Source organism: Opisthocomus hoazin, chromosome 8 (genome assembly GCF_030867145.1).
Source record: "Opisthocomus hoazin isolate bOpiHoa1 chromosome 8, bOpiHoa1.hap1, whole genome shotgun sequence".
Classification (NCBI taxonomy): domain Eukaryota; kingdom Metazoa; phylum Chordata; class Aves; order Opisthocomiformes; family Opisthocomidae; genus Opisthocomus; species Opisthocomus hoazin.
In genome coordinates this window covers 17,607,553-17,630,960 of record NC_134421.1, presented here as the reverse complement: position 1 = coordinate 17,630,960, position 23,408 = coordinate 17,607,553, and the positions used below count along the sequence as shown (strand labels likewise).

Genomic DNA, 23,408 nt, shown 5'->3' with positions numbered 1-23,408 from the left:
GTTAATGAAAACCCCGAGGGGGAGCGGGAGCGCGCGGGGCCCGCCGGTGGCGGGGAAGAGCCCCATCCCACGGCGAGAAGGACACGAGGAGCCGGTGCAGTAACGGGGCTTTATCGACGCGCTCCGGGGAACCTTCTGCTGAACGGCAGCTACAGATCCCTGCCTCCGGCCGTCTTCTCCCCGCCGGGAATGGGATGCGGGCTGGGGTCTCCTCTGCCACCTCGCCTTGTTCCTCCGCGTCTGCTCCTTTCAGTCTCCAACGTGGGAGAGGGACACTGCCACGCTTCCCAGGCACCTGGCGTTGGCAGCATGAGCGGAAACCCACGGGAAGGCATGGCTGGAACTCCAGCGTGCTGCGGGAATTCCCAGTTAACGCACCGCTGACAGGATGTTCCCATCACTAAACCAACCCTCCCCCAAGCCATGGAGCCCCCCACCCCAACATGTGTGAGAGACACCGGTGTGGGTGAACCTGAAGAAAGTCCTTTCTTGACAAAACTGATGTCAGAGCTTGTTTTCTGACCAGAGGATTTTGTCTTCCATGCTCATGACTATCCTACTCAAGCAGCCACCGCTGCTCCTCTTTGACCGTATCCAAAACCCTTCCTAGCAACCAAGATTTGAAGGTTTCTTCCTATGTGGAAAACGCATAAATGAGGCACTTTAGCAACATAAGCAGACCTCCTGTACACCTTCCCTCAGCCCCGTACACACAAGCAAAGGCAGTGGAGAGGAACTTCACGGGGCTGGAGGGTCTCCACCTGGACAACCTGCGCTCCGAGCATCCCACCACAGAGCAGTAGTATCACCCTGGGCGTAAGCACAAGGAGATAACAAACACCTCACCCAGCACATACCCTGCGTGTGGCTGACGACAGCGTCCCACAGTGGAGGAAGTCCCCACCCCGGCAGGAAATCACTGCCGGGGCCGCCTCCATCACTGCTACCTGGCAGAGGCAGTGTGGCATGATGAAAACAGGAAGGCAAAAGCAGTTTGAGAAAGAAATACTGCACCAGGCTCCCTCCTTCTCCACAAGTGAAGAGAAGAGAAAAGAAGAAGTGAAAAGAAGAGAAGGCTGCGAGGGGGGGGACCTTATAAATGCTTACAAATATCTGAAGGGTGGGTGTCGGGAGGATGGGGCCAAGCTCTTTTCAGTGGTGTCCAGTGACAGGACAAGGGGCAATGGGCACAAACTGAGGCACAGGAAGTTCCATCTGAACATGAGGAAGAACTTCTTCACTCTGAGGGTGACGGAGCACTGGAACAGGCTGCCCAGGGAGGTTGTGGAGTCTCCTTCTCCAGAGATATTCAAGACCCGCCTGGACAAGGTCCTCTACAGCCTACTGTAGGTGACCCTGCTTCAGCAGGAGGGTTGGACTAGATGACCCACAGAGGTCCCTTCCAACCCCTAACATACTGTGATTCTGTGATTCTGTGGGAGCAGGCCCTGCCTCCCGTCCACGGAGGAGGACTCAATTCTCAGCAGAAGGCTCTAAGGCCAGGCAGAACGCAGTTCGGTAACTCCACTCAGCAGCTGCCGAACGCTCGCTGTACTTTCAAAGTGCTCATCTCTGGGTCTCCACGACTTCGCAGGCACCCTGGCGCTATGTCAGCACACAGACAGAGGTTAAATGATTGTTTGTCCTCCGGGGAAATCAATCCCTCCAGGGATCACGACTGCTCTGATGTCCCAGGCTCCTTGGCCTGCTCCCCGTTCATAAGACCGCCCCTGCCACACAGCTGAATGCAATCCCAGCAAAAACCCATCTTTCATCCCAAATGTCTACTCATTTCCCAAAAGTCTTCTCAAATTTGGGGATGATGAAGCCCTTCATCCCCAAAGTTAGCCAAGTGTAGCAACCACTCGGAGTTTTTCCACTTCTATTTGCCTTCAGCCGGAACACGGGAAGGATTAAGTGTGCCTTGCACCTCTGTTCAGCCTACCACCCTCACATCACCTACCAAAGGCATCTGCCCAGCAAAGGATACACAACGTCCTGATGTTTGACACAAGGGCTCCTCTGTCCCAGGAGACGCTCCAGCAAGGTCTGAACGGTCCCTGGCTGCACCGGCTCCACCTGGCAACCACTGCTCTGAACCTGAGCAGTCAGTCAGAAGAAAGAATGACTTCCAGACCAACAGGAAACTGTTGGGCTTGTTCCTTCACACCTCTCTCTTTCATCTCCACACAGGGCAATAAGACCTTCAAACTCTGATCTGGGGACAATCAAGAGGCCGCCCAATACGATGACACAGTGTAGGCAGCTGCTGGCATCACTCTCTTTCCCATTTCACCATACATCCCTCAAGGCAGTAGCCCAAGCTAGCAGCTGCAGGTTTCCTCTTCATCTTACTACAATCTCCTCAAAGGAAGTTTATGGCTCCCCATCAAAGGCTAAAGCAACCCCCCAGGGATCCCCTTCTCATTCTCCTAGGCAGTCGCCATTCTCTTACCTGACAAAGGAAGAGGTGAAGAGCACGAGACGTGGCCTCAGGCAGCTCTGCTAAGTTGGCTTCTGTTGCCTCCTGCAGAATCTGGCTAATTTCTTTTTGAGAAATAATATTGCTGCTTTGATACCTCAGAAACTTGAACAAAGGAAAAAATAGAGGCATTAAATAGTGAAAGACCCACAGACTTCCAACAGTGACTCATCTCCTGGAAAGATCTCTTCTATGTAATGGGATGCTGCAGCACCTTAACCACAGGCCTGATTTTTATATCACTTCTAATAGAACCAGTGCAAATATCTGGGCTGACAGTGCTCTGATTTATATCCAGACTTATTTTGGTTTAGGTCTGGAAGGAGCTGAAATGGAACAGGTAACCTTTAAAAAGTGAAATAAAGATTCACAGGCCCATCATGTATTTGGAGGGGGAAGGCTGACGCTAACAACCCCCTCCTCTCATCCACTCCCATAAGGGGTTTATGTCCAGTATTTCTGCCGGGTAGGACCACGTTCCATCTCCTGCTCACAGGCCCCAGGTACAGCAGGGCAGAAGGTCGCAGTACTCCTTGCCCTGAAAAGACAGGTCTGTGAGGTCAAAGACGGGGAGACGAGCTGTGAAGCCAAGCAGAGCTCTGCTCTCCAGGGAGCCGCAGCATGCTCCCTGACTGGCAACAGCAGTTGCATGTTCCCTGCAGGTTTCCCCTCTCCTCCCCAGCGGTCCTAGATGATATAAATAAATGCTGCAAACACCAGAAGAACAGGACGTGCTCACTAACAGCAGCCAGTTGCTGCAGGGCGTGGAAGGGAAGTTCACTTGCAAGTATCACTATTACAGGCCACGAATATGCTGACAGACAAAGCCACGGCATTATCTGAGATGGTATGTGCGTAGGGGGTAAGTCCCAATAACCGACCCACATGCCCTGTACCAACACACTGGAAAAAATGGAGAACACCCTGCCCTTCCCCTGCTCACCAAAGTCATCAGCCTGAGAACTTCTGGCTGCAGAAAGGATTTCTGGCCCCCATTGAGTAGCGTGAAGAGCAGGAATCGGTGCCAGGGCTGTGAAGCAACGTGTAGAGCTGGGAGAGAAGGAGAAGCCAATAGAAGACAGCTTTAAAACTGGCCAAGTGACAGGCTGGACCCGGACAAGGACAGTCTTTAACAGTGAGCCCGAGTTTTCTCTTCTATACCCCACGCTGTGAAACACTAAGGGAATATTTTGCTCTGTTCTTACTTGCTTTCTAATCTGTCACTCTTTGGGGAAGAGTTTAGTCACGAGGACAAAAATTTCGTGGCTTTTTAAAGCAGAAAATAGATTTTGTCCATCTTTGTGCTGGTAGAGCGAAGAGAAACCTTCTCCTGGGGTGCATGTCATAAAACAGTAAGGGGATATATTTAGCCTAGGGTTTTAAAAATAATACCCTCTGGTTTCAATATGAGGACAAGTTTCCAGACTACGGGTTTTATATAGCTGCAGAATACCCTTTGGGGAATGAAGAAAGCCTTACAACATCAGCTGCACAAACCAAGCCTGGATCTGCATCAGAGCACGTACTATGGGGACCAGCCAGGCTGATGGCAGCAGTGCAAACCATCAGCAGAGAAAATGTTCTTAATAAGGAACACATACGACAGAGGCAAGGCTCAAGGTCACCATCTGTGACAGCATGAAGTCTCACTGAACGCTAAAGTTAAGTGTTACTACCTTGTATTTATTGCAGGTTAGGAGCATGGGATGGACAACTACAACAGGTCAGCTGATATAACTTGTTATACCATGGCAACTCACCAGGGTTTTAGAAAGGTCCCTTTTCCACTGGCAGTCACGTAACCTCCCTATTGCCACTACAAGGATCTTTTCTATGGGAAAATGACACTAAAAAAAATAATCATGTAAAATGTTTGGAGGCAATCTTTTAGCTGGTGGAAATGAGAAAGTACCAGCACTGTGCACTGAGCCTGCTCTGCACATCTGGAAAAATCTCTGGACCAAGAGAGGGTTTTAGAAAGCCTCAAATGAGGCAACTCGTAGAGGCAGAGTCCAGGCCACACTCTTTGCAGTGTTCTTGCATCTTTCAGTTAAACATAGCTACAACCCTCACTCTGCCTGGGATAAGGAGACTCCTGTTAACGTTGTTGTGAACTTCTGCACCACAGCAAGAATTAAGGCAGCCAAAGCGATAGGTTCAGCTCTGGCTGAAGCAGCATTTCATTAGCTTAATCCCAAATCAGCAGAACCTCCTTCCACATGCCACCTTTTTTTTTCTTTTTTTTTTTTTTTTTTACCCAGCCTTTTAATAGCCTCCCTTCAGCTACTGGCTGTCATTCATCTGCAGTATTACATCTTCATTCAACCGCTTCCTCTCTCCCACCAGTGTCCCTTTTGTCTGGTGTTCATTCACTCCATCCCCTTCTCTCTTAGTGTTTAAATGACTGAATTGAACAGGCCAGGGTACAGAGCACTTTCAGTCTGTTTTAAGATCAGAGCCAGCACCTGGACTTTGTGGCAGGAGGCTGACAATAAACAGAAGGGTTTATTCTTCCCTCTGCCTGTAAAACACTGTCATATGATGTTATTTTGCTAACATGGTATACATTAGGTCTGACATGGACTCCCAGAAACCAAGGTCTGCATTTGCCCCTGGAAATCTAGAATTTCCTGCTTCCATTCCTCAAGGCTGCCTGGGACCCTGTTCTCCCTTCCCGTCCCTCAGGGCCAAACTGTGACCAACGCTGTCCGTGTGGAAGACGCATCATATTCAGATCCTCTCTCCCCTATATTTATGGTCTAAAGGTTTGCTGCAAATGGCCTCGAAGTGAAAGACTATTCCTATACTCCTTCCACTCCTAAAACTTTCACTCTTACCATATCAGGGGGTGGGGAATGACTTTTTTCCGTCTGGAAAGCATCTTGGTGTCCAGAGCCAAAGCGAGGGCTCATGCCTACAGGGGAGCCAAGAACTGTGACTTCATGCCACAAAGCACATGATTAACTTTAGGCACACAAATAATTTTTCTTGTTGGGCATAAACTCATTAAGCATCTGCTCCAGGGCACTACTGGATGGACATCAAAGAGCTCAAAATCACTGCAGGAGGGAAACCCAGGAGAAGAAAGAGCAGAAAGACTTTACCAACATCCTGGTTCTTCACATAGAGGTATTCCACTAAGGTTTCCAGGCAGGCAACCACAGCTTGAGAGAGCAGCAAGTGTTTCTGGAATATCAAGAGGGGGGAAAAAAAGGGAAAAAAAACTCCAGTCAACAGCTATTGCAAGAGGAAAATTCATAAAGTGGCAGGATCTGAAAAGCATGCAGCACAGGCAAATGACACCCTTCATCTCCTTCACGGGATGCAACATGCTGCAAATTATCTGCCACATCAAGAAGCCAGACAAAGACACGACTACTTATTCTGAGACTAAAAATAAAATAATTAAGTAACATCCTCCAAAGAACAAAGCTGGGACCCCAAGATCGCTTGAGTTAAATGTAAACCAACGTACTACCCCTGGAGCCCAACATCACTTGAGCAAGTTAAATGTATGCTGACATACTACCCCCCAAAAGCACCTTGCCAGGGGCGTGGGGGAAGGACTGGGATTTGTTACACTTTTCCCACCTCTGTCCCAACGGGTGTGGTGTTCCTGCAGAGCAAGAGATGGGAAAACAGAGACCATCATTAGTACACAGAATTTCAGCTATCCAGTTCAGCAGCAGGGAGTACCACATAGCTTGATTTACCTTCCTTCTCACTGTACCATGCTGCAGCAAGAGCATTTTCCCTCCCCCTCATCACATGTCTGTAAGGGGTGGAAAATGCACGCAGAAGAAGAAAAAAAAGGCAGCTCCTTAGGTTCTGCAATAGGGTGGTTTCTCCTCAGGTTAGTGTACCTGCTTGAAGCCCAACGCTAGTGTTACTCCAAAAAGTCGTATTTTGTATACCTGCAACTGGACATGCACCAAAAGGTTCTGCAGACTGACAACAATCGAGAAGACCTGCTGCGTGGAGAGCGGGTGCAACGCAGCATCCTGCAGCGACGATGGCTGTGGCTGCGTAGCACCTTGGGCTGAGTTTTGGCCAACAATCACCAGCAGAGAGGAGGAGAAGTTCTGTCGCAGGACAGCTCTCAGGAACTGCATGATGCTCACTAGACAGGGAGCCGCTTATTAGCGTGTGTCAGGGTTTCTGTCCCCCCTACCCCACGCGTTGGTGCCTATGCAATAGCACAGGAGAAGCGAGGAAAGAGAATTTGGACTTCAGGGCCCGGTGGAGTTGCCCAGCAGCTGCTAACAGCTGCAGGCAGGAAGGGCAACATGATTTCCCTTGTTCATCTCCTCCCTGTGAGACAGTATCCCAGCTCACACCCAGTTCCAGATGTCCCTACCATCCTACAAGGAAGATCTGTGCAAACACAGCAGGACTCCAGGCAGTTCCCTTTTGCCCTTTCTCACCACCAGTTACGTACTCTCAAAGCCAAACGCACCAAAGCTTCCAGATTCCCACCAGCACCTCCACCATCCCATCCATCCCATAGTCACCAGCTCTCCCTCGCTGCCTGTAACCTGGTACTAGCAGCTGCTTCCAGTCAAATCCCTGTAACGGATGCAAAATACCTAACAGCAGGATCGGCTGCTTCTTCCTGAAGATGACTGCATTCAGGACTTCTGTTAGGTCTAGAGAGAGCGTCTGGTGAACCTAGAGGAGAATGAAATAGAAGAGGGAAAAACGGTGCTGGTTTGGACCAGGTAAAAAGCTCCTTTACATACTTTCAGTCCTCAGACACTACCCCATGATGACCACTGAAATACACGGGAACAGCAACAGGAGAGTCACACCACTGGGCCCTCAAGTTTCACTCACCAGCCCTGCGCAGCTTCCAAACCACAGTGCAAGCCATTTGCCTGTCTTTCTGTCCCCGCTCCCTGCAGGGCCTCTGGCACTCGCAGCAGCGGGAACAGCCACCACCAAACACGGCCGTACCTTAGCCACACAGTCAGTCAGCAAGACTGAGGAGCCAGGCAGCCAAAAGCCAGCAGTGACAAGAATCTGTCCCTGCCTGCTGCGGCTGGGAAGCCTGCAGAGAGCCCAGGGCTAGGAACTACGGTAGGGGTGAAGGAGGCAGAGGAGGTGAGGGACCTGGGAGCTAGGGGAAACGGGAAACGTGGGCTTGAGAGGGCAGTTTGCAATACACTGTTTCCCTCGGAGAGCAGCCATCCAGCAACGACGGCATGAGGCCTCACAGAGCCTCAGAAGGGTTCAAGCTCTTTCTGTAAGGCAGAGACTCGGCATGGGAGGGCAGGCCACAGGGCTGATTCCTTCAAACCATCTTCTGAAATGTTCAACGGGAGAGCTAGGACTACCTGCTGCAACAGGGTGGCAGTGGGTACTTGTCTAAGAACTGACAAGCCAAAGCCTTCAATAGCCTACCATCCACGCCCCACGTTTATCCACAGGCTTGTGCTAAAACCAGTAGCAGCAACACAGTTAAGATGCATGCTTGCTATTGCCAGACAAGTCCTCACTATTAACATCAGCCTGAGATGAATGTGGCCATTTCTCGGAGCCATTGCTCCCCTCTAAAAAAACACAGGCTTGGGCAGACAGCCTGGCATCAGCTCTCATTCACAGCCACAAAGGCCAAACGCTGAGCTACAAGGGCCTCCAGGATGCTTTGTGCAGCTTCAGCTATACTGAGCAATGGAAAGCAGCAAGAGAAGTGAGTCTTCCTGTTACTGCCTCTCCTTCCCTCTCAGCAGAAGATCAGAAACGCTGAAGCAGCCCTGAACCACTTCCATTTGCCACCTGTATCTGTAGTTTCTTTCCCCACCTCTGGTGCAAGAAGGATTCTGGATTGCACATCATAGCATGCCGAGCCAGTAAGGTATTGATGAAGCCAAATAACATGTTTATAAGCCACTAAATGATTGCATTTCAAGGGTCAATACGAGCTGAGAGCGCCACTCCCAAAAGATGAAGCTCAACACTAGCCACTAGAATTGAATCCTTCTAGGGACTGGCACAACATTGACCACCCAGACACAGCCCTGCCTTGGAAGCTGAGCAGGTAAATTGTGCTTAGCAGTTAACAGAGCAGGGACAGGCAGGTCTTGCTATGCATTCACACAGGTGACAGCCCGTACAAGTCCCATGCTGTAAGACCTAAGCAGAGGCAGCACACCTGTGAAGTAACAGGTGTAGACATGGTCTGGGTTGGCCTTTTCGAAAACGTCTTCCCTCAGCATTAGAAAACCAACCCTTGCTTCTCTGTGCAGATGCACGCATGTCCTTGATGTGATTTTATCACCTGCAAAGAGGTGCACTGACTCCCAAAGCACATACCGTGCTGGGCATCACTGGAAGAGCAGAGCTCACAACTCAGGACATGCTGTTCAACTCCATACCAAGAGAGCGACAGAGGCCTGGGTGGATACTCTAAAAGGGAACGTTGTGCCCTTGTGTTGGCATTAGAAAGTGCTTCCCTCAAAACTGTAATTCCAGTATCAGCTGACAACTCCAGCTTAGCTCCTTGTCGGACTGCAAAGCATCAAATACAATGACAGCTGCCCACATTCATAAGGGCTTGCTAATACTGAACACCGACTTGCCGATAATAGGTTTGGATTGTGACGGTTCCACTATTGATCATTTTAGTATCAAAAAAGCAGTTTACAACATAGGACCTTGTCTCCCACTCCCAGCCTTCCCTTAAGGAAGGCCTTAAAATGTATTTAGCTCTGTCCTGAAGGGGAAAGTGATTCGGATCAGGAGGGCTGGGCATGCACTTTACCCCCAGGATTTCTGCCCCACTCTAACTCTCCAATGATGTGGGTCTCAGCCTTCAGCAACATGCCAGCTTCCAGTCCTGCTGGAGAAGTGTAGCAGGGAATAACTCACGGACAATAACAAAAGAGCAACCAAGGCAAGCAGATTCCAGACCAAAGCAAACCACTTTCCTCTGATAATCATTATTTTTTTTAATTTTGTTTTTTTAAGGTTTAGCCATTCCCTGGATCTGAACACTAGACTGGTTCTAACCTCGATATTGTAGCGATGCTGATAAAGTAAGAGGGACGCAACCAACAGCCATGCAGAGCACAGCAAGGCATCCTCGGACGACAGGCAAGCAGGTTCAGAGGGAGGGGACCGCAACCAGGTGCACTCCAAAACCTTCTGCAGGAGCTCTAGCAAGGACACATTGGAGAGCAGCACAGCCACTGCTGTGAGGGAGAAACATAAACAGAGAGGCTGATGGGTCAGCACAGGTTAAACCAGCTTGACAAGCAGAAGAGAAGTGCAGAGCGCGCCCCTGCTGCAGTGAGGCAGCCCCAGCTGCCACGGCTCATCAGAGTAAGGCTGTCCCGCTACACTGGTATTCATCTCCCACAGCACAAGCGACCGCTCGGCCAGCTAATAAAATGACCAGCCTTCAGCTAACACAGCTGGAAGGTTGGCTAGAGCTGTTCTCTATTATTGTTAATTTTTTGAACCATGGCAATACCAGGACATTTCAAACAACGCACCAAAGCCCCACTGCTGTGTTTTATGAACAAGAAAAATACAGTGGTTCTGTCTCTCAGCAGCCAATTCCTGAATCATCACAAGGCAGCAAAACCAAAACAAAACAAACCAAATCTCTCAACCTAAAAAACCTCATCCCAAATACAAAATAGCCTTTGTTAACTGTAATGCTGTGTCTGGAAGGGGAAAAATCCACCTTACCTGCTGAGACAGTTAGAATACAGTCTCTGATGGCCAAGCTACAATCTCGCTGAGATTAATTTAGCAATCAATACAATCTTGCCTCACCTCTCTGCTGACTACAGGGTGTTGTCTGATGAAGGCTCCAGTACAGAAAATTCAAGGATGGCTGCAGGAGGTCAGTGTCCCTCGGCCTGCATTTCCCACAGAGATTACTGACTGGAAACAAAAGAACGTGCATAACACAGACACCAACATAACAGAGCACCTCAGCACAAGAAAGAAGTCAGTCAGCAGGGAGAAAATTAGCACAAAAGCAACACAACCTGTTGTGAAAATAAACAGAGCATGGTACAGACAAAGCAATAGGCATCTGCCCTAGAGTGTTTGCTTTAGACCAGACAGTACAGGGGAGGATGATAACGGGGAGGGGGGAATAGAGAAGGGTATATTAAAGGGCACATATCACACTGGGCAGTAATGAATCCAAGAGCAACAGACTGTAAGTTACCTGCTTCCACAGAGCGAGTTTGATCCTAATACTAGGTCACCATAAACACCTGTCTCACATGGTGACCAGACTGGGGAATGGCACGGAGAGCTGCGCTCCTCCACTCTCACCAACGCTGCTCGCACCAGGAATAAACGCGCCATGTTTCTTGTCAGCACCAAACACTTAGGAACAGTGTTTAGCAAGAGTTTGGGAGGGAAATCCAGGACTGCAGGACTCAGCAAAATTGTCACAGAAGATCTTCTGAAGATCTTAAAGTCTGAGTGAGCAATTCTCAAAAAAACACATATCAACACCCCTCCCCCCATCCCTTCCATCTACAAGCTGGTTTCTCATCATCAAAGGAGAGCGCCCTGCACACCCACCCCTGAAGAACATAGCCTGGGGAGCCAACCAGGGAATACAGGTGGGTGGCTGGGGCAGTGAGAGAGTTGTGTTGAAAAACACAGAGCAGAAAGCAAGAGCAGAAGGAGCTTGTGACTCCTGGAAGCAGCTGAGCTGTGCTCTGAAACCACAGCAGCTAAAAAGGGCTGGTATAAAGAGGACATGCTTCTTCCAAACCCCCAGTTCCCTTGGCTAATGAATGTCTGAGAAACACTGCTTCTTTACAAGGGCAACACAGGCAGCCCCAAGACATGGAACATTTCAACTTCAAGGGGACAGTCCTTCAAAGTCTGCTGGAGAGATCAACTTGTCAGACTAGGGAAGAGATGAGAGGATGGATCAGCAGAACTTCCCTCTAGTATCAATTCTTTTTTCACAGCCTGCATGAACCTCCAATAGCCAAGTAAGAAAGGAGAAGTCCCTTCTTAGGCTCAAGTTGCGTCAGGGGAGGTTTAGATTGGATATTGGGAAAAATTTCTTTACTGAAAGAGTGGTCAGGCACTGGGACAGGCTGCCCAGGGAAGTGGTGGAGTCCCCATCCCTGGAGGTGTTTAAAAAATGTGTAGATGTGGCACTTTGGGACAGGGTTTAGCAGGCATGGTGGTATTGGGTTGATGGCTGGACTTCACGATCTTAGAGGTCTTTTCCAACCTTAATGATTCTATGATTCTAAGTTCTTAGTTCCGAGTAAGGATCACCAGACAAGAGAGCAGGTCACAGTATGGTGAGTAAACAAACACAGCCCGCTCTTCTGCGCCTTTGGGGTGGAGCAGGCAAGTCCTGCAGCTGGTTCAGACCCATATGCACTACACTCACACCCCAGGGAGAGCCCAGGTTTACTAGGCTGCTGGTCCCTGACGGCTGGTTCACAGGACACCCCTGTGGCCTGAACCCCGTCAGCGAGTGTGGACAGGGAAGGATGTTTCAGGAAGCACATCAGCAATACTGTCACGTGCCAAGTCAACAACAGTCACAAACCCTGAAATCATGTCACGACAGCAGAATACTTTGGCCACCTTGTGAGGTTTCAGACAACAAATGTACTGTAAAAGCAAGAGGCAGAGACCTGCATTTTGTTGACCGAGGTGGTAACCAGGGCTCTTTACAATGCTCTGGCTATTAAAGTATCTCAAAGCAACCATAACTGCAATGCAAGGTACGCCTTCTCTCAAAGGACAAAGAGCCAGCCCCTAATGATCCCATGGAACAATTAACAAACACAGATCAAAGCCCCCTGGGAGAAGATGGATGCACAGACTCACCCTGGTGAAGTAGCTTGAAGTCTGTGCTGTCCAGCTCCCTCACACCCTTGCTCCGCAGCTGCACCAGGAAAAGGAGGCTCAGCAAAACAGGCAGGTTCCTGTTAGCTAAGAAGGGCGCAGACAGCTTAGGTTGTCAGTGAACTCTAAACTGTTGTACCTTAAAGCATGCCAAGAATTGTTCATCTTCCAGCTCAGGAATGAGGGTGGGTTAAGGGAGGAAGTATTCCCCCTTTAAACACAAGCACACACACAGTCCCAGCTTAATTCTCATCTCTACAGTCCCCTCTGGATCAGGACCTCTTTCTGCCACCGTCGGTTGGCCTGAGTTACACACTGGATCCTACCAACACCGTTCTAGGAACAACTAGCAAAGAGGGGGAGACAAGGACGCTAAGGTCTTTTACACCCCTAGTGAACCACATAAGGGGCATGGTCACCACACATTCAGATTGACAGCTCTAACAAGCTAGAAGCCACCGGGCCCTTTGCAGACTGCCCTCTTCCCATCTACTTGAGCATCACCAGCAGCCCATGCTTTGACAGCAGCCCAGCACCTCAGAGCGCTCAGCTGCACAGCATTTGTTCTCCAGCATCTTGTGCGCCCGGAAAATGCTGTCCATCTTATCCCGCTCCACAGGGCAGAGCAGAGACAGTAGAGGTGAGAGCCCCATGGCATGTCTGTACGTGAGGAGAATGAAGCAGCTCAGACCACCAATTCCCCAGGGCAAGCCCTTCCCTAGTCTATTCACTCTTCTGCAGCATGGTAAACAGGTAAAGATTTTGCATTGTATATAGCCATACCTACAGCAAGCAACTATGGCCTCCAGAAAATGTCTTCTGGTCCCTGTGCCCTGGGAACCAAGTGTACTCAGACACACCGAACCGTTTTGCACAGAGAAGAGGCGAAAAAGGAGGATGTCTTTCAGTCACCAGCTGAGCCCCTGTTCCAGCTGGGAGATTTACCAGCACAGCTCTCCACTTGAACACTTAACGACAGTATGAGAAAACCTTGCCTTGGTTTAACAATCACAGTTTGAAGCCAGAACAACCTAAATCAGCAAAGGACTCTCTCACTTCAGAACAAGCATCTCTGGAGCAGGAAACTAAATCATCACAGTTCTGCCCGTGAATTTCCTCATGCAGATAAGTACCGAAGCTTCATCAGCAGTTCAAAACCACTTTATCCCAGACTGCATCCCTTCAGCCGTCTACTCTGCTAGTTGATCTCACAGCAAGACCAAGTCACAGAGGACAGTCACCTTGTAAAGAGGCTGAGCTGCTCTCTACCAGCAGCTGCTGCAGAATCTGTAGGAACTGACTTCGGAGGAGGTCACAGACAAGGACATCTTCATTTTTTTCCAGAAAGGTCTTTAGAGTTGTCAACACCTTCCAAGCCACCTCCACAGAGCCTGAGCAGACCAGGTCCTGTGAGGGAAGAAGGACACACATTACCTTTCTGTCCCTTCTGATCAGGCAGATCTGTTCTGATCTGTTACCTTCTGATCAGGCAGAAGTCACTGCTATTTAATACTATTCTGCTAATCTGGTGCCTTGGGAAACAGCCTAATAAAGCACCGTTCAGACGAAGTATGTCCTGATTAAATACAGAACTGAATAAAGCTCATCTGATACTGAACTCTCATCTGATAGGCGCCTCTGAGTAACATCCCATTTAAAGAATGCATTTGTCTAACTCCCATCCAGCACACAGTTGTAGGGGTAACATACATTTAAGGTCAAGGTTTTGGAGAAGTGAGATCCTAAAGCCAGGACCCTGTTTCCAAGAGGACAGAGCCTCTGGCACTTCTTCTCTCCTTGTTGTTTTGAAAAATCATGTTGCATACTGAAGATGCTTACCTAAAATCAAGCTTATGAGTCAGTTCATAGTTACTCATTTTCAAAAGGCTGGCAGCCCTGTATCTGCAGTAGCAACATAACAGCTAAACTGCATGAAACGTACATAAACCAGACAAGCAATCACTCAGTCACAGAAAATGGAAGAGTCGTGTACACAGCATTCAGCCCACGAACCTGCCTCTTGACTACAGAGCTCTGCCTGGAGTCTCTGAGCTGAATCCCACAGCCAGTAGCCTTAATTTGGGCACACTTTTGTTGTTAAAGTGTGTAATATTAAATTCATCTGCACAGCACGTACAGATGCAGTTCCATAAAGATCAGGCAGAAAATGCCTGGTAGTGCTGACATAATATGGTCGTCTCAACAGCATATTAGATCAGCAATACCTTTTCTCTCCTCCTCCGGTAGTCCTGGCTACTGCATTGCCAATGGTACAGCTCAAAGAGGTAAACAGAAAACAGGCCTCAGCAACCAAGCCTACAGCCTGCCAGGACAGCCTACAGCCATTTCCAGCTGCCTGCCCCCATCACACAGCAGTCACGCATACAGACTGGGATCACGGAGGGGAAGTGGCTGTGGGACCCCACACATAAGGAAAGCAGTTAAGGTAAGAACAGGCTGCCTGTGCCAGAAAAACCTCTCTAGTTCTGAGCCTGATTCCTGCTCACACCTGAGATGTTCAGAAAGAAGGGGCAGGGAGCTGTCTGCACAGTCGGCTCTGCTGACATAGAGCTGCTCCATATAACATTCAGGAATGTAACCTAACGTCAGTCAGCCTGTCTCCTTTCTCTGAGAGAGCAGCTCAGATCTGGAGCGTGGCAAAGACAAGTGGGACAGTGTGTGATCACGAGCACATTCACACCCAGATGAACACACAGCACAAAATGGCACTAAAGAAGGGCCACAGCATTCCTGGTCCTGGTAAATACATCGCTGTGTTAACATCTTCCTTCCTACTCAAGACCTCAAGGTCTCAGACGAAGCCACTAACCATCTGCTCTATCTAATCCAGACAATTATTAAAAGCAGACAAGCAAATAAATAATCCTTGGAAGGACATTAATTCTTGTTTCACTGTACCATGCAGAGGCCTTTCCATTTTACTAGTGCATTCTCAGGCTGAGGTTATTCACCTCGTAAGTTTTGTTTATATCTGACAGTACATTTATCCCAGGACATTGCACTGTTTTATTTGCCCATCTAAATTCAGATTGATTATGCGCTTCCCCAACTGAAAGGTGAATTGTCAAAGCCTGTGATTTATTACAACTCACTTTAAAGACCGGGACAGAGCTAAATTAGTTTATTTCTGCAAGAGCACACAGCAAGACAGAAAAGGGAAAGTGGGAATGCTGTACCATTCAGGGAAGGAGCCACTGTTTCTCTTTTGCTTATTGATAGACCTGTGATGTATGCATCTGCTTTGGTTTATGGAGTGATAGGTTCCAGAACTACTGCCAAAGGTAACAGCATAGGCAAGTCTCATGGGACACTTCTCCTTAGTTTGTCCTTATATTTCAATTCACTGATCACTTTTACTAATGGTCTGCACTGGTATCAAATGCCTGGATGTTGCTACCTACTCTGCAATAACACCTTAACTGTGAAAGAACTGCCCTACGCGACAGCCCTCCTGTCAGTCATTTCAGTAACCTGGGATATTAAAATTTACTTCACAGCCTCTTAGTTCAGAACAAATACATGCCAGTCTGTAACGCCCAGCGGCTGCCCACTCAGAATCAGACCTTGCTTCTCCACTGTCTGCTGACGTGAGCTTCTGTTCTCAATGATACATAGTTTTAATTTCTCTAACAGGCTGTAGACGAAAAATCAGAGCTCTTAGCTTTTGTGCTTACAGGCAAATCTGACCTTCTTGTGTGGCAATGTTAGCAACTATTTACTATGTGACTGGCTGAGCAGTCACGGGACAAGTGGCCACTGATGGGGAAGGGTGATGGGGCAGCTGGGAGAGGTGGAAGTGAGAGCAGTCCTCTGAGCAGCCATCAGGACCTGGATTCTGTCAGGATTACATAGGTTAGCAGAGCTCATTACGCCAGCCAAAGTCAAACACACTAGTCCTGCGACTTCCATGCCCCTTTCTCCCCTGCACTAATTTTCCTTGTCCCAAGATTTTTATTTTATCTTTTAAGAGCAATAAAACGTGCTGTTTGCAGTCCTGAAAACTCAAGAGTACTGCAAAAATCTCCGACAAGACTCTCCAGTGAAAAATCAACAAAAATCAAACCCCAAGCAAACAGAAAGCTGTGCCTGCAAAACCTGTTCTCTGCACGCTGCTTTTTCGAAGTTCTTTGTTCCTCATTCCCTTCTCATCTATCAGTAGTAAACCATGGCTCCCAAATTAGCAAAACAGCTTCTCAAAAGGCTGCCACAGACGAATCTGGAGTACCCAGCTGTATACCCGGATAGAGAAAGGAACGGGTTTTTCATGGCATGCGTTGGTAGCACCCTTCAGATCCCTTCCTAGCCAAGCCTCAAAAGATCCCTTTCTATTGCAGTGGATGGATGACAGAGAAAGAGCTAACACACGTACACAGTCCCATCTTCCATGTCAGGCTTCCTTGGGAGGTGGAAGACCCACAGGCCCTTCTGGCAGAATCCTTGGCCTCATAACAGTACTAAGTGCTTTAAGAACCAAAAATCCCCCTAAATCAGGACCAGGACAGCATCCCGTTCTTGTGAGTGTCACGTACCAGTAAAATAAGTAAAATGCTGGAATTGCTCTTCAGAATGGGAAGTAACGGGTTAGCACTGTTCAGCTGATCAGACACACCAAAACCAGCTTCTTCAGTCTCAGTTTGCTCACAGTCTCCCCAGGAAAACCAGAGTTGGAGGACCTGGTGTCCAAATCTCCCCATAAATTCAGGGTAGCGCAGGAAGAATTTCACCAGGAGAGGACAATGAACGTACACCAAGCTCAGACTGGGAAGATTATCCAGGATCCTCCTTATGGTACACAACGACCTCTGTGTAAGTATGTGGGAGGGAAAGGGGGAGGGGGAGAGAGAACAAAATAATCACTAGATACGGAATATTGAAAAGCTGAAGCGATGAGAGTTTACTGTGAGAAACAGTCACACTGCCTTCTAAGTAGACAATCAAATATATCAGTTAAACATCATTTTGTGAAGCCCATTTGCATCACAAAGGCTAAGAAACTTGTGGGCTTTATACAGTGCTCAAAGCTGTGCAGTAGCAAAGAGCCATATGAGAACACTAGAAAGCCTGCTGCAGAGGCTGTGGATGTGTTCAGGAGACTGAAGCTATGAATTTTATTATATTCCGTACGTGAATTCACAGCCTATCCAAAGCATTTACACTTCCCACACATACACAAGTTTACTCAGTCAAATCTATATTCCCTAGTGGCTTTTCACAGTCAACTTTCCAGAGTGTGGATGCACTGCACACTCTTCACTCATTCACTGCTCACCACGCCGCCTATGTCAAAATACTTTCTGCAAGAGGGTTTATGGGAGTGGGGAGAAACCTTAGTTTCTACAAAAAAGGTCCAAGAGGTAGGAATGAAATCTTCTTTTACCGAGTCCAGGGCTTTGCCTTTGTCCTGACAGACAGCAAGGAGGTAAAGCGCAGCTCTGAGTATGTATGGAGGTGGACAGTCTCCACAGTCCTGTGCTGACAGGAGGAAATTTCTTATGGCTAAAAATAATTCTGCTTCTGGGACAAACCTGCATTCAAGGAGATTCAAGTGGAAACAATAACATTAGACATGCCTTACCCACCGATACGTGGTACATAATGGCCACAAAACTACTTGTCTTGTATACTCTTGGCTCACCTGTCCTCAAGGGTGTAGGCAAAGTATAAGAGGAGTATGAAGCAGTGTTGGTGACTGCAAAGGGACTGATCCAAAGAGAAGGGCTCAGGGGTTTCAGCCAGGAGGAGAACGCTTTCAGCTATGGTGTAGTTTAATTGAGGCAGATCCTTCTGCAGGAGCTCAGATATCTCTTGCTCTAGAAATAACACTAATATGAGCAGGCAGGCAGTGATGTGGAATGTCTATGACAAAGCAGAGTGGAACAGGGGGATGGAAGCCTCTGCTTGCCCTACCTCAAGCACATTAAATTAGGGAAGCTCCTAATGTAAGAAGTATCAGAGCCAGCCTACTACCCCACACTCTGCATACAGCAAGCGCACCTCTGTGATTAGGCATGAACAGAGGTGTGAGATCTGATTTAATGGAGCTGGCTTTGAGGATGAAAAGACACTTCTGTTTGAGGTTCCCAGCTCTTTGCTTATGCTGCCTGTATGGTGACCAACCACTGCCAGTGGGAAAAGTGGCTTTTGTGATGTGGAAGCTTTCATCTTATCTGTTTGGCACTTACCTATTATGGAAAGTTACGGTATAGACAGGAAAGTTTTATAGAGTATGCCAGAGGAAAAAATTACCTTAATCTGCAGATATGGGTGACCATGTGGCAAGTAATATTGTTTCAATTAAGCCACGCACAGTTGTGCTAATAAATGTCACCATGTAAACAAAACCATAGGCAGATGCAAGACATTCTTGCAGGTAGGGTTCCAAACTCTTCGAAAGGCATTCTCTGAGTGTCATCTCCTTGGTGGAGCAGCATAAAAAAAAAAAAGCTGGGAAAAAATATCTCTAAATAAAGCTTATGTTTGTCCTCTCTTCCCTTCTCCTTTGTCGCTTTTCTTTTTAATTATTTTTGCACCTTCTGCCTAAATAGAGGGTGGGAGGGCCTGAAATTAAATGAAGCAACTTGTCTCTTTCCCCAAACTTGCCTTCCTGAGAAGAAGTTCTCTCCTTCTCTGTGGCAGAGTAAAGGCTCAGGCACAAGTTGCAGAGGAAGCTGGAACAGGCCTGATTCAAGGCAGGATTACTGTGAAGAAGAGCAGAAACATACAGTGATGAAGGCTTGAAGCATCCTCTTCATACTTCTAATATCACACGCTCTCTGCCAGAACCTCCATTTACTGAATGATCACATACAAGCAACAAGACTCCAGGAACCAACCTGGGTTTGCAGGAAAATGAGTTGTTCTCAAAGCACAGTCAGCTCACAGACGTGGCGGGCAGGCGCCATGACGACAGTGAGCGTGTCCACATACCTCGGGACAATATGAATGCAGGGGGGTCCTCTCACAATCATCATGCCTGGTATACAAAGGGAGTCCTGTAAGGGCGGGACCCCTAACAGTCCAGAGGATGGAAGGGGTTTGGGGTGGCTCCCGATACCTGATTCCACTGGCAAACACCAATAAGGAGATTTTGGAGCAATGTGTTTTCAGGGAGGAAGATGAAGAATGCCAAAATGTTAACTAAAAGGGGGAGAAGAGCTCTATTTCCAGGTATTTCTCTTTCTCTCCAATTGATTTCTTTGCTGAATAGGACATAACCAAACCTCTTTGCACTGTAACACACCACCCTTGGCGCCTCACGCTACTGTATTCAGAGGCAAAGATCACTCCTACACATCATTCACAGGCGCAAACATCCCCACTCTAAGTTCCACAGTGGTAACATGGACTAGGGGTGCCGTGTATTTTGTTTACTCTTTTAGTGAGATGCAGTCACAGGAAACAGGAGGTAAAACATCTCTGGAGACCCACAGAGAATCTCCCCAAGTGCTCCTCAACCTAGAAATCATAGCCTCTGCTACAGAAGACCCTTTGCAATGTCTGCTGTTGAAGTCTTCCTCCTCCCTCCCATTTCTTACACATTATCATACTACAAGAAAAAAAGACAGTGGTAATATGTGCCTAGGAAGCCAGAGCTCAGATGGAACTGATGCTACTGTTAATTCTTTTCAAAACACCCACTGACTTGACTACTCCAAAATCAGGCTGCTTTATCTCGATCTGCACATCTGACAATGGAGCACGGAATTCTCACAACACTGTGTAAATCCACTTGCCTCCTACCTGACTGCTTCGCCCTTCTCCCACATCCAGCTTTTCCATTGCCAGTTACCATTTACATTTCGCAGTAAGATACAACCATTCCTGAATCTTTCAGCCTCCTGTCTTGCCTAATCAGGTGCATTAGATAAGGCACGATCTGCTTTCCCATCTGGAAATTTTTGACTCACAATACACACACATCACAATACCTTTGTACAGAGCAAAATCTGGCCTTCAGCTCCAGAGTCAGTCGGATGAAGGAGGAGGATGCTAGACAGAAAGCGAGACAGAAATGTCGAAGGAGCATGGAACATGTACAGTGAGGGAAAAGAGTAGGCAGGTCCCATAACCACCCTCACGCATCTCCGTGGAAACCTGGTGAACAGGGCAGGCCATCGCAGTAAGAACACATTTGTTAGGCTTTCTCTCCCAAAGCAAACTACTCCGAGTTTGGTTTGGAGGGGAGTATCTGAGATTCGTTTGTTTTCTCCAGAGAAGAAGGGAAGATTTGCCAGCTTCCCTGTTTAGAATAGAGGAATTCTATACATTTTCTCTCTGACGTGCAAAGAGTAAGGGATATACAGAGTAAATAGGATTTCTGCATAGTAAAATCCTACGAACAATTCCAGCATGATCCCTGTCTACAGGAACAGACAGTTCTGAATATTGCAGAGGCAAGGGTAAAGCTGACACCATTTACTGATCTCAGATAAAATCTGTCCCATCACCATTGCGAGACCAAATAATAACTTTTTCATCCAGCTAAACATGACTGTGCACTCTATTCCTACTCATATAAACGTGTAATATAATGTGCCACATAAAGTCTTGTTAAGATAACTGCCTCAATAATATGCAGTAGCAGCGAGTTCCATCAGTTCAGAGCACAGAGGACATGATCCCACACTACCCCCATACCCAGCTTTTTGGAGAACTTATTCCGCATGTTTGGCACCACTGTAAAGAGGGTATTAAGCGTTGAGATGAAAACCTCCATCACTGACGGGCTGACAGCCGTTTCCAGGTAGATCTGTGGAGAGAAGAAAAGAATCAGGTGCGTGATACACAACAAACACTGAAAGCAACAGCTTGCTTTCAGCCTCCTGCCCATCCAGAAAGTTAGATTTCTAAATCCACGCAAATGGAGTAACAGTTCTTCTACCAAAATGCCTGGCAGCAAATACACAGGCTTACAGAGCACTTTGAAAGCAACCAACACTCCCCTCTGCCAGTGTTGAGCTGTGCTGCTAACTCTGCAAGACATTACATCAAACAAGCAACTTCTTCCCGATTCCAGTTGGCAACCAGTTAGGCCCCAATGCACAGCAACTGGCACTACTGCCCGTACTACCCTGGGCATAACTGCTCTCACAGGTCAGATGGCTAATTCTCCAGCGTGGCATGCAACGTAGGACATATGCTTAAGTGCAGCTGACTTCAGTAACACTTAACACCATTTTACTGAGTAGTGGCTAACACAGGCTTTTAGCTCTCTACAGAGTCCAGCCCTAAACTGTTTAGAACGACTCAATCCACTCTTGTTGAAGGTCACTGGACAATTTTCTCACAGCCCATTAATTTTTACTGAAGTTCAACGAGCAAGAAACAGCACACTGACTCCAGCTTTGCGAAACTGGACATGCGTTGCACTCTCCCTTCAGGGAGGAAAACACCAATGCCACTGCAGCTGCCTACCAAGAGATTGGTTAAAAAATACAAAACAAAACATCTCCAAGCTCCCAACAACTGCAAGAATCCATACACCTGAACCTGTGGCAAAGCACAAGCAAAATATATTCAACATTTAGAACCACAACCAGAGCCCCATTGTTTTGACAATTGCTCAACGTGCCTTAGTGACAGGTCTGCATGAAGCACTAAAGCACACACAACTCTCCATGGCTGCTTTTTAAACCGTGTCCCTGGCCTTACTAAGGCACAATGCTTAGTACTGCCCTGGCTGTGTAGACTGGGCAGCCTCCTCAATGCCTTCTGGAAGGAATTGTGAAAATGAAATTGCGGGCACAAAACACTGCTGCTGCCTGGGACACAGGCAAGTTTTGAAAAAGTGGCAGAAGGAGAAACAACTTCAGGCACTCTTCATTTTCTGCACCATCCAGAACTGCCATGGAATAGATAGCATGGCAGGTAGGCTACGGGGATTGCACAGTTTGAAGAAAGACACTGCCACCTACATGGAAGCTTTATGAATTCCTCGACCCTCTGAGACCATACACTCCCATTTTGCGTGAATTGTATAATGCCACATTTGGCTCTGAAGAGGTGGCAAATGCCACAGCTGTTCTTGGTTTACTCTACGTGCTCTCTTCCCCCAGAAAAACCCCACTTGTGCAACCCACTCTTGGTGCTTGAAAGCACCTTTCTAGGTACCCAAGGAACAGACCAAGTTCAAAAGAAACCCTACCACGACCATGGGGATGAGGAGACTGTCACAAATCCTCAACAGGAACTCAGAGAAGTTGCTCAGCGTGTCCTTACTCTCAGAGTTGGGGGCTGTGAAAGCATTCTCCTGGGCCATGGGTTCACTCTGGAATTCCACAGCTAACCTACAAACACACAGTGGATACCAGAGGAGTGAGGAATTATCCTCACTCTGTAAAGGAAGTCAGGAGATACTACATTTCCATCACAACTTTCACCATTAAGGACTCCACAAACACTTGATGGCTTGGAAATACAGGAATCTGGCAATCACACAGAGTTACCTCTTGAGTGAAGCTATTAGAAGCCAGCAATGTTGCACAACAATACAAGTTGGGAAAGGAAGGCTTAGTTTCTGTGAAGAAAGTATCTGCTGTGGGAAGCCCTAGTGTGGCTAGGTTCTCAGCCAGGTCAAAGTGCCTGGAGCACAACACAGCAAACGTCGTGAAAATCAGCCAGGCAACCATTCAGCTGATCTGAAAACCATGACAGAACCCAAGTGCCCTCTAACACCACCCCAAGACACTGGATCAGTGCAGACAGGGACACCTGCTGCTGACGGAATTATCTCAGCCAAGCCAATGCAAGCAATGCAAGGCAAAATAACTAAGCTGGCCAGACCTCCCTATCAACACATCCAGATTCACACACAAACTCATCTACCACCGTCTGCTGTGCAGCTAAGAGTGACAGACAGCTCTCCTCCAGCAAAACAGGAAAAGTTGGTGCCTATAAACCCACTTGCAGAAACAGGTCACAGACTTGAGCAAATCCAAGGCCAGTATCTGGAGCAGATACACTCTTGTAAAATGGTTAATTCCCCCTGACAGTGAGACCACATACCCCAGAGCACAGGAATATGGTTTCACACATACCTTCCAACAGATCTTACATGGCC

General features: G+C 47.8%; 1 protein-coding gene across 5 annotated transcripts in view; it reads right to left on the bottom strand.

Annotated features, from left to right (window-relative positions):
- Window positions 1–95: 95 nt before the first annotated feature.
- MEI1 (meiotic double-stranded break formation protein 1) overlaps window positions 96–23,408 on the bottom strand; it is a 38,496-nt gene continuing 15,183 nt past the window's right edge. Inside the window, exons 14-33 of one of the 5 annotated variants that reach the window (XM_075428097.1) lie at window positions 22,494–22,635; window positions 20,987–21,098; window positions 20,278–20,338; window positions 18,950–19,047; window positions 17,985–18,159; window positions 17,727–17,874; window positions 16,879–17,151; window positions 13,570–13,735; window positions 12,311–12,415; window positions 10,262–10,372; window positions 9,491–9,672; window positions 7,069–7,150; window positions 6,397–6,602; window positions 6,196–6,310; window positions 6,025–6,098; window positions 5,587–5,668; window positions 3,426–3,532; window positions 2,456–2,587; window positions 1,991–2,100; window positions 96–295 (exon numbers count right to left, since the gene is read on the bottom strand). In XM_075428097.1, the coding sequence (XP_075284212.1) occupies window positions 250–295; window positions 1,991–2,100; window positions 2,456–2,587; window positions 3,426–3,532; window positions 5,587–5,668; window positions 6,025–6,098; window positions 6,196–6,310; window positions 6,397–6,602; window positions 7,069–7,150; window positions 9,491–9,672; window positions 10,262–10,372; window positions 12,311–12,415; window positions 13,570–13,735; window positions 16,879–17,151; window positions 17,727–17,874; window positions 17,985–18,159; window positions 18,950–19,047; window positions 20,278–20,338; window positions 20,987–21,098; window positions 22,494–22,635 (2,527 nt within the window). In that variant the 3' untranslated portion in view covers window positions 96–249. Of the gene's footprint in view, window positions 1,606–1,963; window positions 2,101–2,455; window positions 2,588–3,425; window positions 3,533–5,586; window positions 5,669–6,024; window positions 6,099–6,195; window positions 6,311–6,396; window positions 6,603–7,068; window positions 7,151–9,490; window positions 9,673–10,261; window positions 10,373–12,310; window positions 12,416–13,569; window positions 13,736–16,878; window positions 17,152–17,726; window positions 17,875–17,984; window positions 18,160–18,949; window positions 19,048–20,277; window positions 20,339–20,986; window positions 21,099–22,493; window positions 22,636–23,408 lie in introns of those variants that run through there. The other 4 variants (XM_075428096.1, XM_075428098.1, XM_075428099.1 and 1 more) reach the window with 4 other exon arrangements.